Genomic DNA, 15520 nt, shown 5'->3' on the forward strand with positions numbered 1-15520 from the left:
AGAACTTTCCAGGCAAGGGATGAACAAACATGAACAAAGGCAACAGTGGAAATGGGCACGGTTTGCAACCGCCCAACCAGAAGGGGCAGGCTGGGGCCCAGGTGAAAATAAGAGTAAGGAGTGAGGATAGACAAGAAAGGAAACTATCATTTAAATGCAAGGGCTCTGGAAGCCACAGGGCAGGGAGCTAGGGGAGACCCTACAGGAGATTTGGCAGTAGCACTCCCACCCGCTACCAGGGAGAAAGGGTGATGCTCTGCAGTGGAAGGAAAGCAGATAATGACAGAATTCTCAGAAAAGAAGATGGATCTTAATAGAGAACAGCAGAGGTTTTCAGCAGCAGTGGTGAATTCAGATTGGTGTCTTTGTGTTTCAAGTAGCTGGTATGTTGAGAGGTGCCTGAGAAGACAGTTAAAAGCAAGTGTTTTAGGGGACAGTGGCTTCCTAAGTTTTTCTTTCATGGACATGTCTGAAACTCTGTAACAGTCAATGCCAAGACACTGTCTCTGGATCTAAGGAAATACGTGAAATCATCTCCTAAGGGTTTGAAACCTGCTGGTCACCCTGGATTTCAGTGTCAGGTCAAGTTAAAGCAAAGCACACACATAGTATGGGGAAATTTTCTTCATTTTTAATTTACAGCAGAAAGAATATAAAGCATTCAGAAAACATTTTCCATATTTTAAGGGCAATTCAAAACATTTTGCATGGTTTCCAGCAGCTGAGTTCTTCAACAGATCCATTGATTCAATGATGCTTTACATGCACAATTACAAAAATAAAACTTACAAAAAAGAAGACATCTAGACTAGTTTTACATGCAAGTCTCAGGGACCCCCCATTGGGCGCCAACTACTGTGTGGAACTGCCATAAGCGACCGTGCAGCCAGAGAGGGGTTCGAGTTATTGTCTTTATTTCGTTCACACAGTACAGCTGATTTCAAATGGGTAACAAGAATAGCAATTAAATCTTCAGGAGACAGAATAAGATTAGCTATTAATTTTATAATGAAATCCTACTCCTGGCACTTGGGAATTCAGATTATCCAAGAAAGCTGCGCTTACCTATCATCTTATATTCAAAATTAAGATTCACAACCAAGAAAAAGCGGTCAGAAATGCTTCATTTCAGTGGAAGTGCATTTGTACCTCACCTAGGATTCACAGTTGTACTGGTAGGCTACACCGGTAGGTTTCGAACCTACTTTCTATCCCCTCCATTAAGAACCCTCCTAATTCTACATGAGTCTTTATCTTCCAGAAGTTTCTAACTTACTCAGCTAATAATGTAGCATGGGAGACATTAAAAAAATAAATGAAGAAATAAATGTGAGGGTTAAAGCAAATCCACTGAGGTCATTACTCTTGTCAAAAGATCAGTTATTTGTACCATCATAAATGGAATAAACATGTCTAAATTCGGTACTAATGTGGGATATTCTGAAAGAGCTGGCTTTCACCTTCCTATTCCCATTTACGAATACAGTTGGGTGTTTGTAAATTACTCAATGTCCTCCTATAGGTCAAATTGTGTAAAATAATAGGTATTTGAGGGGAGTGCAACAGCTGCAACATAACCCACACATTTAAAAACAAAATCGAGCCAGGTCAGTTTACAAATGTACAGGTGGCTACTAGTTGTGGGGCTGTCACTGTTGTCAAAGCTGATCACAAGCGGTAAGACATATACTGTACAGTAATCCAAGGTTGGCAGTGAAAGGAAGTAATTAAAAAACAAGTACAATTATAGAAAAGGCACCAAAAGCACTGACCCCAGTTTTTACCACAATCTTTTTGTATCTACCTTCCTTCTAAAGACACCAGTTTAAAAGCTTATTTGTGAATATTTTTAGGCTTCACAACAAGCCTTGAGTTTTAACTTACAGTTGGCAGCCAGAACCAAGAAAAAAAACTCTTATCTCAGCTTTACACCAACTGATCCTGAAACTTAACCTGGGAATTTTAAACTGGCATCAGCAAATGCGAGCTTTATTCTCTCAATTTAACGTTAGTAGTTTAATTTTTAAAAGCATCAGATTTCTTTGGCTCCTCATTATATGGAAAGAGTAATAGACCATGACAACCCTACGAGACCAGTTTGCATCTTTTAAATTTTTAGTTATTTTTTGTGCATTTTTTGTTACATTTTCTGATTTCCAGCAGGAGATATGAAAACGTCAGACGTTTTCCTACTTTTCACACTATTTCTTTTGTCAGATTTTGATCGTTCTAAGTGTTCTTTTGTTGGAGTGAGTGGATGGTGTTAAGCTATATACGGATTCATCTTATGATTATCTGTTTAGCAAAAGTAACTTAATTTTTTAAGCAATATTAGCATTCACATTACTTGGCACCATTGGCAAAAAAATTTTAAATTAAAGAAAATAAACTCCTGGTAGCCAAAATTAAATGTAAACATATCCTTTTTTTAAGTAATGTTACTCTGCCTTTTATCCTAAGTCTAAATACAGTAGCTCTTTTTTTTGTTTTTTGTTTTTTTGCAGTTTAGTCATGCTTTAGCAAAATGTTCTTCTAAAGAACATTTAAAATAAAGTACTCTTATAGTGAAATAAAGTTTTTTTGTTTCATTTTACAGACCATAGCCACTAATGCTTTGCTTTTGTTCATTTCTTTTTTCTTGATTTCATGCACATATCTCTTTGTTTTAATATATACAATATATACAAACAATACATCCACATTTTTCTCGCTCGTTCAGACAAAACTATACAAATAATTTTATCTTGCCATGTTATTGACCTTTGTGAATAAAATATTTAGCAATTAATATAATCCCTTTCAAATATTTTCTCACTTTCCGTTTCTACCTTCTATATATACACAGAAACTGCTCTGTTTGGATGAGATTATAGCCAAAAATATGGAATTTACTGGCCAGAACGCAGCACCACACTGATCTTTTAGGTGGCAAATGTCCAGGCAAGGTTTATGATTCCTTAGAATGACTACAGTTTCCAAGGTTACTAAAAAAAGCTCCATGCTGTACCAATTCTCTAAGTAAATCTCATTGCACATGAAAGTAAGGCCCAAAAATTAAAGTGCTGAGCATGACAAAAGGGACAAGATGATCGCTATATTCGCAGGTTCTTGGGAGGTGGTGGGGACAAGAAAATAAATTTAAGGTCCGTAAGCTGTTTCTCATTAGTTCCCATGCATTACCCGTTTACCACGCACCCGCCCCTCTGCAAATTTCCACAAGACATTAAAAACCTGCAGATTTTAAAAGTTGCATTAAGTGTGCTGTAGAGATTAAAACAAACACAAATTAAAATAAAATAAGATCAGTGAAGGAAATGAGAACACACGGACCCAATAAAGATTTGTATGATCTACGCCCTCCACTGAGAATCAATCCCAAAGATTCAGCTTCTTGGAAGTAACTGACAGGTGCAGGAGCAGCATTCTTTTTTTTTTGTTGTTGTTGTTGTTGCTTGTGCATCCCCACCTTTGCTTGTCTATATTTTTGGTATAAATATTTGTACAGTTCCACACGATGTTTGAATACAGCCCTATATGAGAAGGAAACCGGCTTCTTCCTAAGAAGAGGAAGCCTCTTTCAATGCCTCGTGGTGTCTTGTTTTCCCATGATCCAACAGAAGATTGAGTTCCAAGATGTCTTGCTGATCAAATTAAAAGTTGTCCATGAAAGTGCAAATGCAAATGACCAACACATTCCTGTTAAAATCCTGCAGCTGATCTCCCCAAAACTGCAGAGGGATTGTGTGTGTGCGTGTGTGCGTGCGTGTGTGTGCATGTGTGTGTGTGTGTGTCGTTGCATGTCTCTGCTAAAAACAGAAATGAAAACAGTCTGCAAAGCAATGTCACATTGCTTAGGGATGCTGCTGTATGTCTTCAAGTTCCTTGGCCTTTCTCAACTCTTTCACTCTGGAAGAGAAACAGAACAGAACACCAGGTGATAGCTATGTAGTGAAACCGTGGCCAGATGCGGCAAGGGCATTACTGTTCCCTCTGAAGTGAAAAACCAAGACAAATACCCTTTGGAAGATTGATGGCAAAAGAAACTCCTGCTAAATTGCTCAGGGAAATATCCTGAGAGGAAAACATGACCCTTCCTGAAACTCTGCTCTGTACTGAGTGCTCTAAACACAAAGCAAAACCGAAGTCTACTACATTTAAGGCACGTGTGACAGTAACGTGATCATCTTAGAGTTAACCTCACCTAACTTTCCTCTTAGCCTATTGGGACCACCATTAATGCCCGGCAATCCCACAGGAGGCAAGTTAGGGAAACTGCACACAGACTTACTTCACTTATGACACACCCAGTGATTGATCTGCTTTGTTCACAGACTCAAGACTGCAGGTATCTCGAAGCTGATCAAACGCCCGCACAGCTCTACTACTGTGCTCACGTCTTGTGGGGGTCTGATTTTCATTATTCCTTACCTTCCTCCCATTCCACTTTGTAACTTTACAAGATGTTCAGGCCACTTCCCCCAGTGCTCCCAGACGGACAGCAACAGGGTGCATATCAATAGGGTACTTTTCTCTATTTATCAAACATATTGTAGTTAACAGATTTAAATGAAATTGTTATCAACAGAGTCAGCAAATTATGTGTTAATTATCACTTCCAGTCTATACTTTCTAATACAAAAATTTGCCTTGGGTTTTGAATTATGGCTATCTGATGAAGATGGGTTGCCAGGGAAGAGGTTGTGAGCTAGAAGCCTATTTCCTTTTCTTGACAAATAATTAAAATTTTGCCTTCATTAGCAAAATGATCAAATGCAAGTGTGACTTCAGGGTCTAAGTCCTGAAGGCTGTATGTGTGGTACATGGCATAGGCGGTGTGCAGCTCAGGGTACCATATAGTAACATTTGTTTCCCAAAATGTGTGTGGGAGTACGAGTTTAGCCAAACAGAAGGGCAGTTTCTCAGGACCCGTACACTCTACACCTCAACAGCACAGAAAAAAAGTCTGATCTGTTTTTCTCATGTGGGCCTATACAGAGGTCAGTAATTCCCAAATAAAGTTTTCTGATTTCTAAGGATAAGGTTTCTGCTGTTATCTTAAGTGATACCAGTCAATTTAAATTCTATTTTAAAGTAAATGCTAGTTTACTTTCTAAATAGATTCTCGTTAAAACCCAGGGGGAAGAAAACATTTTGAAAAGCATCAGGAAGTTATCGTTATATTACATAGGCGGATTCAATGGACTGGCACATATGCTATTATGACAATTTAAGAAAACAATATATTTACCACCTCTCCAAGCGGAATCATTTCTGAGTATTCTACAAAGTTGATACAATCTCTTCAAAGAGAAGTTGCTCTCTTTCAGAAAAAAAGCTTTATTATTTTATCATCATTAATATTGAAAAGAATGATCATGTTTGAAAACTTGCTTATTTGCCTGATTTATTTACTAAATACACCAGGTCCAGCTTGATCAACAGTGTATCTTCAAAACTGTTAAATCCTCCTTTCTTAAAACAGGTGCAACTCAGAACACATTGCTCTGTTCATACTGGATCCAGGTATTAAGGTATTATTTAGTTTTAAATTTTAGAATTAAATGTACCATGGATTATTAAGTTTTAGGGTAATTTGGATCATATTACAGTACAGAATTGTGCATCGTTATAGGTCCCTAATTTTGGACATGCATACTTGATAAATAAATGGCTTTTTAAAAATTGAAACATGCTATATTGTGTGTTCAATTTTTAAACATGCAATATCTATACTAACAGCCCTTTGGCTGGAAAAATGCAAGGCATGCACTGATGCCACCTTTACTTCTGGGCATGCAAAATATCTGTACTTGTGCAGACCTAGTGGCTGAATCACCGCAAAATGTGCATGCTACTTCAAATTCGACATTTTATCTCTGCACTAGTACAGAACTCATTCACAAATATGCAACAGTGACTCCATCACTGATGAGATTTCTAGAATTTGAAGAATTCTCAACTCAAAATCTGACAGTGTAAACACAGATATCCATCCACAGTTTTTCTAGAGTGAAGAGGAATGCTTTAAAAATACTAAGTTCATCATTGAGATGAAAGAAAAAGGAGAGTGAATTATAAACCAGAAATGTTTTACACAGTCTCATACCAAAGAAGCTGTAATCAGCTGGTCATAGTGGATAAACCATAAACGGTTTTTCTTTTAGTTAAAATGGTCACATTTGTTTTTGCAGGTTTTTTTGTTTGTTTTTAACAATTTCTTTTGAAACCAATTAAAAAGTCAACTAAGTTTTCATGAGATTTCAAAGTCACCATGTAAATACTCTGCTATGAACTAGTGGAAGCCTTGCAAGACTCCAGGTTAAGGAGAGATGCATGTCCATGCACAGAGAGGACTGTGATTGTCTATGCTGGAAAAAGGAGATGCCCTGATCTCAGAATCATTTTCTAGGCTTTCATCACTCCGGATCTATGGTGGAAAACTTAGTTTTTACAGTATGTTAGGATGATAAACAATACCCGAGTGGCTTTGATGGCATAGGTTTTTTTTTTTTAAACAGAAAGATGTTCAAGGAGAAATTAGGGAAGAGGAAGAGAAGGCTTCTGTTCCAACAGCTGTACAGTCTACTTAGTATTCATTACCTTGTTCAGTCCTCCCAACAGATCCCCATTCTCTCCAATTTGTAAATGCAGAACCTGAGATTTATAGCAGTGAAGCAACCTGCCCCAAATAATACAGTTAACAAGTGGCAGAGTGGGAATTTAAATGAGCCCAGGCCTGACTTTACCTCTCCACCCTGCTGCCTCAAATGTACCTCAGGATAACAAAACAATGGGGGGAAAAACCCGTTACTGTATTGGTTTTTCCAAAGGTATTTGGAAAATCTCCATGGCATGAGAGAAGTCCATTGTTGAAAACTGGTAACAATTAACATCTATGTTCCTAACAACTACATTTCCTCAACTCTGAGATGCTGCCTGTTAGGAGACCTCATGTTGATTTACTATGGTGTTTGGGAGAACAAAAATTCCTCCACATAAAATGTACTTATCAATTTATAAAACGAATCTAAGATCTGAAGATAGTGGGAATAAGAATCAAGGAAATGGAAGATTTTTATCCTCTTCCAATTTCCAATTGGCTGACTACATGGATGTCAATTTAACTCTCAAAGTTTAGATGAAATTGAGAGACTTTTACAATCTGCCCTACTGAAGTCATAAATGGAGTTCTAAGTTCCTTGAAGGCAGATTATTAGGAAAGGCTAGAGGTACCTAATTTTTTATTTTGTTTTTTTTTAAGTCAAACGTCAACTGGACAAAAAGTAATGTTTGAATGTTATATTGCCTCTAAAGAAATACAAAATGATGAACTATATCACCAAAGCAATTTGGAATATTTGCTACTAGAATTTGTATTAGCAAATCCTAAAAAACAGATGTTTCAAATGTTACAGAATTTTGTTATTCCCTTGTCTCAGCCCGGACATGAATAACCACTAAAAGGCACATGTTAACTAAACATACATCTCTCATGAGAAGTATCACAAAAGCTTAGCTGTTATTACCTCTAGGTTTTTCTCCTTGTTTATTTGTATTTCCAAAATGTGCTACAAGGAGTATGCTTCTTTTGTAAAAATTATTCCTGCCTGTCATTCTCCAGAAAAAAAAAAGAGTTTGTTTTTCTATCCATCTGTTACTACTACTATGGCTCACAAATGATGCATTCACATAACACACAAAACTAACTGAAAAACTCGGTGGAGAGAAAACAATCAATTTTATAGTCCAAAACCAACATCAACTCACTGGTGTTGTAGATATTACCTGCACTGTAGGCCTATTTTTTCAGTATACAAATTTGGTAAATATAGGCCAGCATTTTTGAAGTTGGACTTACACTTGAAAATCTGTCATTGTATTTCTAGAGCTTAGAAAATTTGTCACTGTATTTCTAGAGCTTAGAATACAGATGTTCCCTGCTTTTGTTGTGTGGTATGTGCTATCCACATGCAGCTAATGGTTGCTGAGGTTTCAGTCCTGTAAAGGAGTTATACCTGTGAGATTCATTTGGGGCCAAGAAAAAAACCTTACCTAAGAATACCCTGGCCATCGAAAAACAAACCCCATTGTTATTACGCTTGTGTCTGACTTTCACCACACAGAAGACGGGCAAAGCAGTCTTCCATGGGACTGTACAGATAATTAATCTGAGACAGAAACTAAAGCTTCTGCAGCTACAAGGCTCTCACTACTGTAAAGAGAGCTGCAAGGAGCACATCTCTGAGCCTCATGGGTAATCAGGGTCGCAAGACTTTGACCTGTGACCATTCAACTATTAAAATTGAAAACAACCCCAAGATTTGCCCAGGCATTCTAGGCTGAATAATTGCCACTTTGGGATACTACTGCAGTCTCAACAATAACAACAAAACCCAAAAAACTAAACAAAACAAAAAAACCAACCCCCCCAAAAAATAAAAAAACCAAAACAAAACAAAACAAAAAAAACGAATGTTGCATTCTAATGTACTGAAGTGATGTAGTAAGCAACAGCACTGAAAGCCAGCAAAAGCCCACAGGGTTTATTTCCGTCAGACGTCCAATGATAATTCATGAATAAATGAAGTAGGCCTGCTTCTGAAACTTGTAGCAAACAATGGCTCCATGGGTAAAGCATAAGGCAAAGCTGCTTCATTACATCTACTAAGTAATGCTCAGCCAGAGAAATGTTTCATGAGTCAGTGGATTTCAGCAGGTATATTCTTGCAATGCTGGACGTCAAAAATATACAGGGCAGCCAGATGTGGCTTTCTGATTAGTTACCTGTTGCTCTGAGAGCTGCAATAGCTCGTGGGGAATTTAGGAAAACAGAGGTCTTGCCATTTTCCAGAAATCTCATTTGGATTGCAAAACAAAAAAGACAGAGAGGCCCAATAAGAATGACACAGAGCATGTTGTCTGCAATTTAACACACACCACTGTGTTCCAAAAATATTCATTTCCTAAAAGAGGCAAGTAAGACAAAATTACTCTGGATATTTGAATTACATCCATGATGACACATCCCACACATTCATTTCCTACTCCTCACCAAATACATTGGACCACTTGGGAACTACACCTCATGTCAAATTTAACAAAGGAAGCATGAGGTCATGGTGGTTGACCTTGAGCACTACTTCTCTCCATTATACAGCAGACTTCCGGGCACTTGTGAGAGAACTATCCCTTGGATTAAAGTATATACAACAAAGCAAAAAGTTTAAGTGTAACCTGCAGAACTTGATAATGACCCACTGAAGAGATTTCACAGGACTGCTCTCAAGAGTCAGTGCTGAAATCACTACTTACCCAGATAACTGGAACCATCTGGCAAAGTTAAGTGTTTGGAAACCCAGTTGTTAACTATAGAGAAAATCGGTTGCTTAAATATTTGTGACTGGAAAGTGTTACCTCTTCTTCCTTGAATTGGGGTTCTTTTATGCCAGTAGGATAGCTTTGCTACCTTTACGGAACGTGGGTACTAGGTCCGCAACTTACAAAAACAGGTTACTGGAAAAACAGAATTCTCACGGTGTATGATAGTGACTGTTCTAAATGCCCTCTCACAGAAATATTACCCCAGGGAAAAAAATGAATTTGTCTAGGAATTGCTTTTCAGAGTGGTCTCTCTCATCTATGAGAATACTTCCTAATACCCACAAAAAAAAAAAAAAAGTATCTTGAAGAGCAGAAAACCATTTTTTACTAGAAAAAGCATCACTGCCCTGCTGAGTCTCAGTACTTGAAAGATGAGTCTGTCACATAATTCAGGTATTTATTTTTTGACATATGAGATATCTTGGCTTTCCACTAGGACATTAATACCCTGTTCAATAAACTCCAAACCCAGCTGGAAAGTAGTGTTTGCAGCAATGTGCACCTCAAAGACTTCTTCAATCTTAGAAATCCTCCACTTTTTTTAAAGTAGCATAACACCTAAATTAACTGAAATAATAATTAAGACTGTTGATTTAAATATCTCTCTGTGCATAACAGAAGTTTTCTCTTAAGTGGACAGTTATTGTGTCCAAGACAAAACAAATACCTCCAAGAGTTATCGAGAATTTGGAAACTCCATTTTAAGTGGGTAAAGTAAGGGCTTAGCCCAGATGAAAGGCTGTGTGAAAATAAGCTGATGTGGTGAAGGGTATTTGGGGCTTTCTCTTAGCCTTCCCCAAGTGAAGACTAAAAATTGGAAGATATGATGGCATTTTCAGATTGCTATATTCCTGGAATTACCCTATTGTGCCTTAATTCTGATGACTGACATCACCTGCTTTTCTAGATAGCCTTCTGCTCCACCCATCTGGGAGGTGGGGTTCAATAGTGGCTGACAAACGCTGTGCCGCAAAATTTAATTCCTTCAGTTTTTGAGTATTTTTTAATGTATCAACCTTACACATCTTAAATATGGTATACTTCATACATTAATAAAACCAGCATATTAACTCCTTTGACATAAGTCAGGAAAAAGAACTCTCCTCAGAGAACGCTCTGCCTCCCTAGAGTCATTTCAACTTGGGGATTGTTGGAGGAAGTGCCACTGTGAACTCTCTGAGGGAAGAGGGGAAGCAAGAGCTTCCTGGTAATTAGGGTCACAGATAATGCATAATACAGGGAGAGAAAGAGAACCACTCTAGAATGAACCTGAACTATTCAGCTCCTATCTCTCAAACTCCCTGAAGACTGCAGGCACAGGGGTGCCAGGGAATTCCAACTTTCCATGCCTGGATATGAGTTTGAGGAGCTTGAGATACAATGCGGCAGGTGCTAAAGAAGTTAAGGTAGGGACTCTAGTGTTGAAGATCACCTTTGGAAAATGTACTCTGTGACTCTAGTGTTGAAGATCACCTTTGGAAAATGTACTCTGAAAACGATAATTGACATTCCAGAAGCTAACAAGTTTCAAAAGTGCATAAGCAACCACTTTTACTAAATGTTGGTTCCTTGCAACGATTGTATTAATTGCACATCACATGCAAGATACTACAACTTTTAGGTAAATTGAACCCTAGGGCATGCATCTGTTCTTTGGGAGGGGTTTGTTTTTTCACGTGAAAAGAAATATTATCTATGTATGCAGAGAGTGAGAAGGAACGGAAAGAGAAAAAAATGGAGATTTTTGTCCACTTTTTCTTTTATGTTTCAAACACAGACATCTCTGAGCCAGTTCTACCATATGGGACAACTGTAAAAAATGCCTAGTTTTCAAAAGGATTAACTAGTTAAATTTACAGACCAATGTATCGACTTTATTTTTTTTTAAATGTTTTCTTTCAGTGACTAGCCATGGTTTTAACCAGGTGAGACTTTGAGTCTTTTACAGGGATAGGGTCTTGTGTTAGGAAGAATTTATAAAAACTCAATTCTCCTATCATCATCAGTCAGCAAACTATAGTCCATGAGCCAAACCCAGCCCAACAAATATCTGTGTAAATAAAGTTTTACTGAACACTAGCCATAACCATTCATGTACATATTATCTTCGGGTGCTTCCATGCTCCAATGGCAGAGCTGAATAGCTGTGACAGTGACTGTACAGCCCACAGAGCCTAAGATATTTACTATTTTACTAAAGTCTCTTAAGAAAAAGTTAGCTGATCTTTGACTTGAAATATAATGAGTAAAATACCAGCATCAACATAAATGTACTTGGATGAAAACTATTAGCTCCAGAAACACTTGAAGTTTTAGATTTTTTTGAATTATAATGTCTTCTCAGAAATCTTACAAATGACTCAAATATTACTGTAGTGTTACAAAGGGAGGGCGCTGAATGTAGCTGAGTTGGTAGTTAACTCCCATGTTATTTTTTTAAAGTATATCTTCTCTTAAGTCTATTGGACAAAAGTTGTCAAATTAATCTATATTCAAATCTGATTTTGGTGAATTATATTCCTGGCTTTAAAAAAAATTTCCAGACACTACATTCTTTACTGTAACTGCAGGCATGTGATAGTCACATCTGGCAGAGACTTCTGCCCCTTGGGTATACCTACAAATCAGTGTCATGTTCTAAAATCGCTAGGACATTGACAGTGTCTACTGGATACTTCTCCGTTAACATTTCTTTAAAATATAAATTCTACTGGAACATCCAATCTTCACTGCAATACAGAACATACAGATTCAAGACATTTTACACCATGTTATCTTTATTCAGCGTTGCCATTAAATTCTGGAGGTCAGTCAGGTCTGCTTGCTCTGTTATAATGAATGTTCTGCATTGCTTCTGAAAGGGCAGCTTCAATGTGCTGACTTACCTCATGGCACCAGGGAAAGGGAGATTTAGAAAATGAAATTAGAGGAACAAGGTAACGGGGACATAGTAACTCTAAATAAGAAATTTATTCATTAAAAAAAAAAAAGGCAGTATCACCTGCTGAGTTTTCTTGCTTTAGAAATTTGGACCTGGCAGTAGTTGAAAGAATTTCATTGTGGCCAATCATCTGAATCAGAAAGAACCACCTGCTAGATGTTTTCTGAGGTGTAGCCTTGTTTTGACTCCACCAACTTCTAAGCATGCCCTGCGGTGGTTTCAGAAGGGCCTCCCTTTCTCTTACTCATGCATCTGTACATCTGCTGTATGTGACTATTTTCATGTTGTATAAGGTAGCAGTGTTAGTAATTAGGGTTAGTTTTCATTTTATCTTATTTCATTCAAAATGGATGTGAAACTTACTGGCATACCTAGGCTGCAGCCCCATGCAAGCAAGCAAAAAGCAAAATATTGAAAATGGAAGATAAAGGTAAACACTGGCTAGCAGGCAGCTAAACTCACCCTTTTGTACAGCCTATGGTCCACCAGGGGGCTTTAGACAGTAAAACAACACCAAAGAGCTATTAGCACGTGAGGGTCACAACAGAAACCTTATACATAGCTTTATTTCAATAACAAAACAAAAAAAGAGTATAAAGTGGTTCCTTTTTTGGAAAGGAAGAAAAGGAGTGGTGATGGGGTATGTGAAATGAGCAGGTACAAAATTCACCAATTTATCGTGAAGTCTGAAAATGTGGGGGTCATATGACTTCGCAAACTCCTTCAGAAATGGGACACTTCTTATTGATTCCTGAAGCCGTTACCTACCTATGAGAGGGTGTCATGTGAGGTTTTCTATTTTAATGCTTCTCGGGGACAGGACAATGACAGTTTCTCTTAAAATAATATGCAGTACCCCAGAATGGAAACAGGGCTACGTTCATCCTAGGGAAAATAGGAACTCAGACTTTTGGTTCTGTGGATCTTCAGGATACAGGGATGGGGAGAGAATACTGGTCTGACACAGTCAGTATACAAAGGCCATTAAAATTTGTCTATACAGTTTTCCCGACATCTGAACTATTCCAGATCAAGTGAGGAAAAGAGGCAGTAGGGGTCTTTATTTCATCCCAAACAATGAATAGGAAGTCAGAGTCCATAATCTGATGTTCTCATAACGAACCTTCTTGCCACCCTTAAGGGGTTACTATGAGTTAAAATACGAACCCGAGAAAGGCAAAATCTTCACAAGCCTCTTTCCTACTAGTTTACAAAAAGAGGGCTTTGAAAACAAGAGTGAAGGGATTCCTTTGTTCAGTCTACTCTGGGGGCCAGCAGCCCTTTATGCACGTCTGTTTTGTTTAAATAGCTTACCCTCTCAATTCACCCAGTGTAGACACAGGGTGTTTTGGATGAGAAAGAAAAGAAGTGTGGGACTTTAGGTAAATTTGCTCATAACAACTGAGGTGGCACTATCTATATGTGTTTCCAAAGCTCGAGGAGAAGATAGGAAAAACAAGGAAAATATAATTTGTCAATGTTTGGGTTTGCTCAAAGTGGCCTAAGGCAGAGCAATGTAAAGCTGATTTTCTTGAAAATAAAATCTGTTGGGAAAGTGTTAACCACAGTCTCAGCAGGGCTGGGTGGAATCAATCTCCCTGTATTTTTCCATCTTGCAGGTAGGAGAGGAAAAAAGGAAGAAGGGAATGAGAGCACATGTGAGAACCTCCAGAGAAGGGTCTAGGGAAATCTCAGATGTTCCACCAAATGAGGAAAACCAAACACTCTAGTTGGTTGCAAGTATTCTCACGCTGGCGCAGGTGTGAGTGAGGGGGAGAGGAGAGATGAGCCCCATGAAGGCATGTAGAACTAATGTGATCATGTCACAGGTGCCTCATAGTCTCATATGCACTTCCTAAGAAGACTTCCTCGTTCAGTGTTGATACTGAAATCTCACTGGCTAGCTAACCATGGAGAAAAAGACCCCAATCACTACGTCTGTAGAGAGCAAATGTGCTGTGAAGGCCTAGTAAGTGTACATTAGCTTCTTTCAAATAGCATTCTAGTTAGAGAATATCAAACATATCCTAGAGAATGTTCTCTTTGAAGTTTTTATTACTGTAAATGGGTGGCTCTGTGCACATTTCCTTTTATCATCATAGATAAGAATCCTTTTGTTAACAGAAGTAAAAGTACAAATGGACAGTGGACCCCTATTAAGGTCTCAAAGTCAAAATAGTTTCAAAGTCAGCAAGCAGACAGGTTTAGGAGTACGAAAAACTGAAGAGGGAACCTCTGTGGAATTGAATTGAATGTGGACACTTGGGCTTCTGGCACAATGAAATAGGAAGAGGAAATAAGATGTCAAAGAGCTTGCTTCAGAGTTCAGTTCTATAAACTGCGTGGCTCCTGATGCACAGGGAAGCAACGAAACCACACAGGGTCACCTACACACAGCTCAGAGGGCCATGAGGACAGAGGGCTAACCTAACCAAGGAAATAGAACAACCTCACCGGCTCCCCCAGAGCTAAGGAAGGATCCTGCTGTTGACAAAGGAAGATCAAATTTGAGGAAACAAAGAGAATCCCCTCTAACTGGCTTCGTGGACAGCTGCCCTGCCTCCAGGGAAGGCTCAGGTCACCAGAGCCTGTTTGCTCCTAACTGAAAACGCACCTCTCAACTCAGATGGAGTCTCCTTCCTGCACATCCCCAGCAGAGGGCACCCGCTAATCAGGTCCTATGTTGGAAAGCTCAGATGGAGTAAGTGGTCTGCTACCCTTTCCTTGAGAATAGAAACTCACTTATTCTGTTTGGACACACACTGGCACAGGGAGGGCTTGGAAAAGAGCATGCTGCAGTGTGGCATAGAAATAAGAGGTTCAAGAGAAAAGGGAATGAAGAGCTCGTCCTGCTAAGCTGTCCTCACACCCAAACTAAGACAGAAAAATCAATCTCCACTGTTCGACATTTACCACAGAGTCTGAGACAGTCACCTGGGTTCCCGAAGCAGCAACTTGGTCCCTAGTTAGAGTTCTGCTCTCCTACTGCAATGCGGGATGTTTACTCTGATGAATGTCAGGGGGTTCGCTCTGCGGAGGCGGTCATGCGTGGTTAGGAGGGTTAGGGCTGCTTTACTGCTCTCGACGAGCAAACTGTCTAGATGAGGAGTAGGGTTACCTGTGGCGGCAGCGGCGGAGGAACCTCATTATTTTTCGAGCAGCTTGGTCCTGCTTTTTGGTTAGCAAACTGCTCCTGAA

The 15520-nt window shown here is 38.8% G+C and overlaps 1 protein-coding gene across 20 annotated transcripts in view; it reads right to left on the reverse strand.

Moving 5' to 3' along the window:
* Positions 1-609: 609 nt before the first annotated feature.
* Positions 610-15520, reverse strand: part of CAMTA1 (calmodulin binding transcription activator 1) — an 847309-nt gene continuing 832398 nt past the window's right edge. For 18 of the 20 annotated variants that reach the window (XM_077891382.1, XM_077891378.1, XM_077891377.1 and 15 more), the window contains 4 exons: positions 15441-15515; positions 12785-12815; positions 8785-8963; positions 610-3906 (listed from right to left, as the gene is read on the reverse strand). In XM_077891382.1, coding sequence (XP_077747508.1) covers positions 3852-3906; positions 8785-8963; positions 12785-12815; positions 15441-15515 — 340 coding nt within the window. In that variant the 3' untranslated portion in view covers positions 610-3851. The remainder of the gene's footprint in view (positions 3907-8784; positions 8964-12784; positions 12816-15440; positions 15516-15520) is intronic. The other 2 variants (XM_077891379.1, XM_077891380.1) reach the window with 2 other exon arrangements.

The sequence above is a fragment of the Canis aureus genome, chromosome 3 (genome assembly GCF_053574225.1).
Source record: "Canis aureus isolate CA01 chromosome 3, VMU_Caureus_v.1.0, whole genome shotgun sequence".
Taxonomy (NCBI): domain Eukaryota; kingdom Metazoa; phylum Chordata; class Mammalia; order Carnivora; family Canidae; genus Canis; species Canis aureus.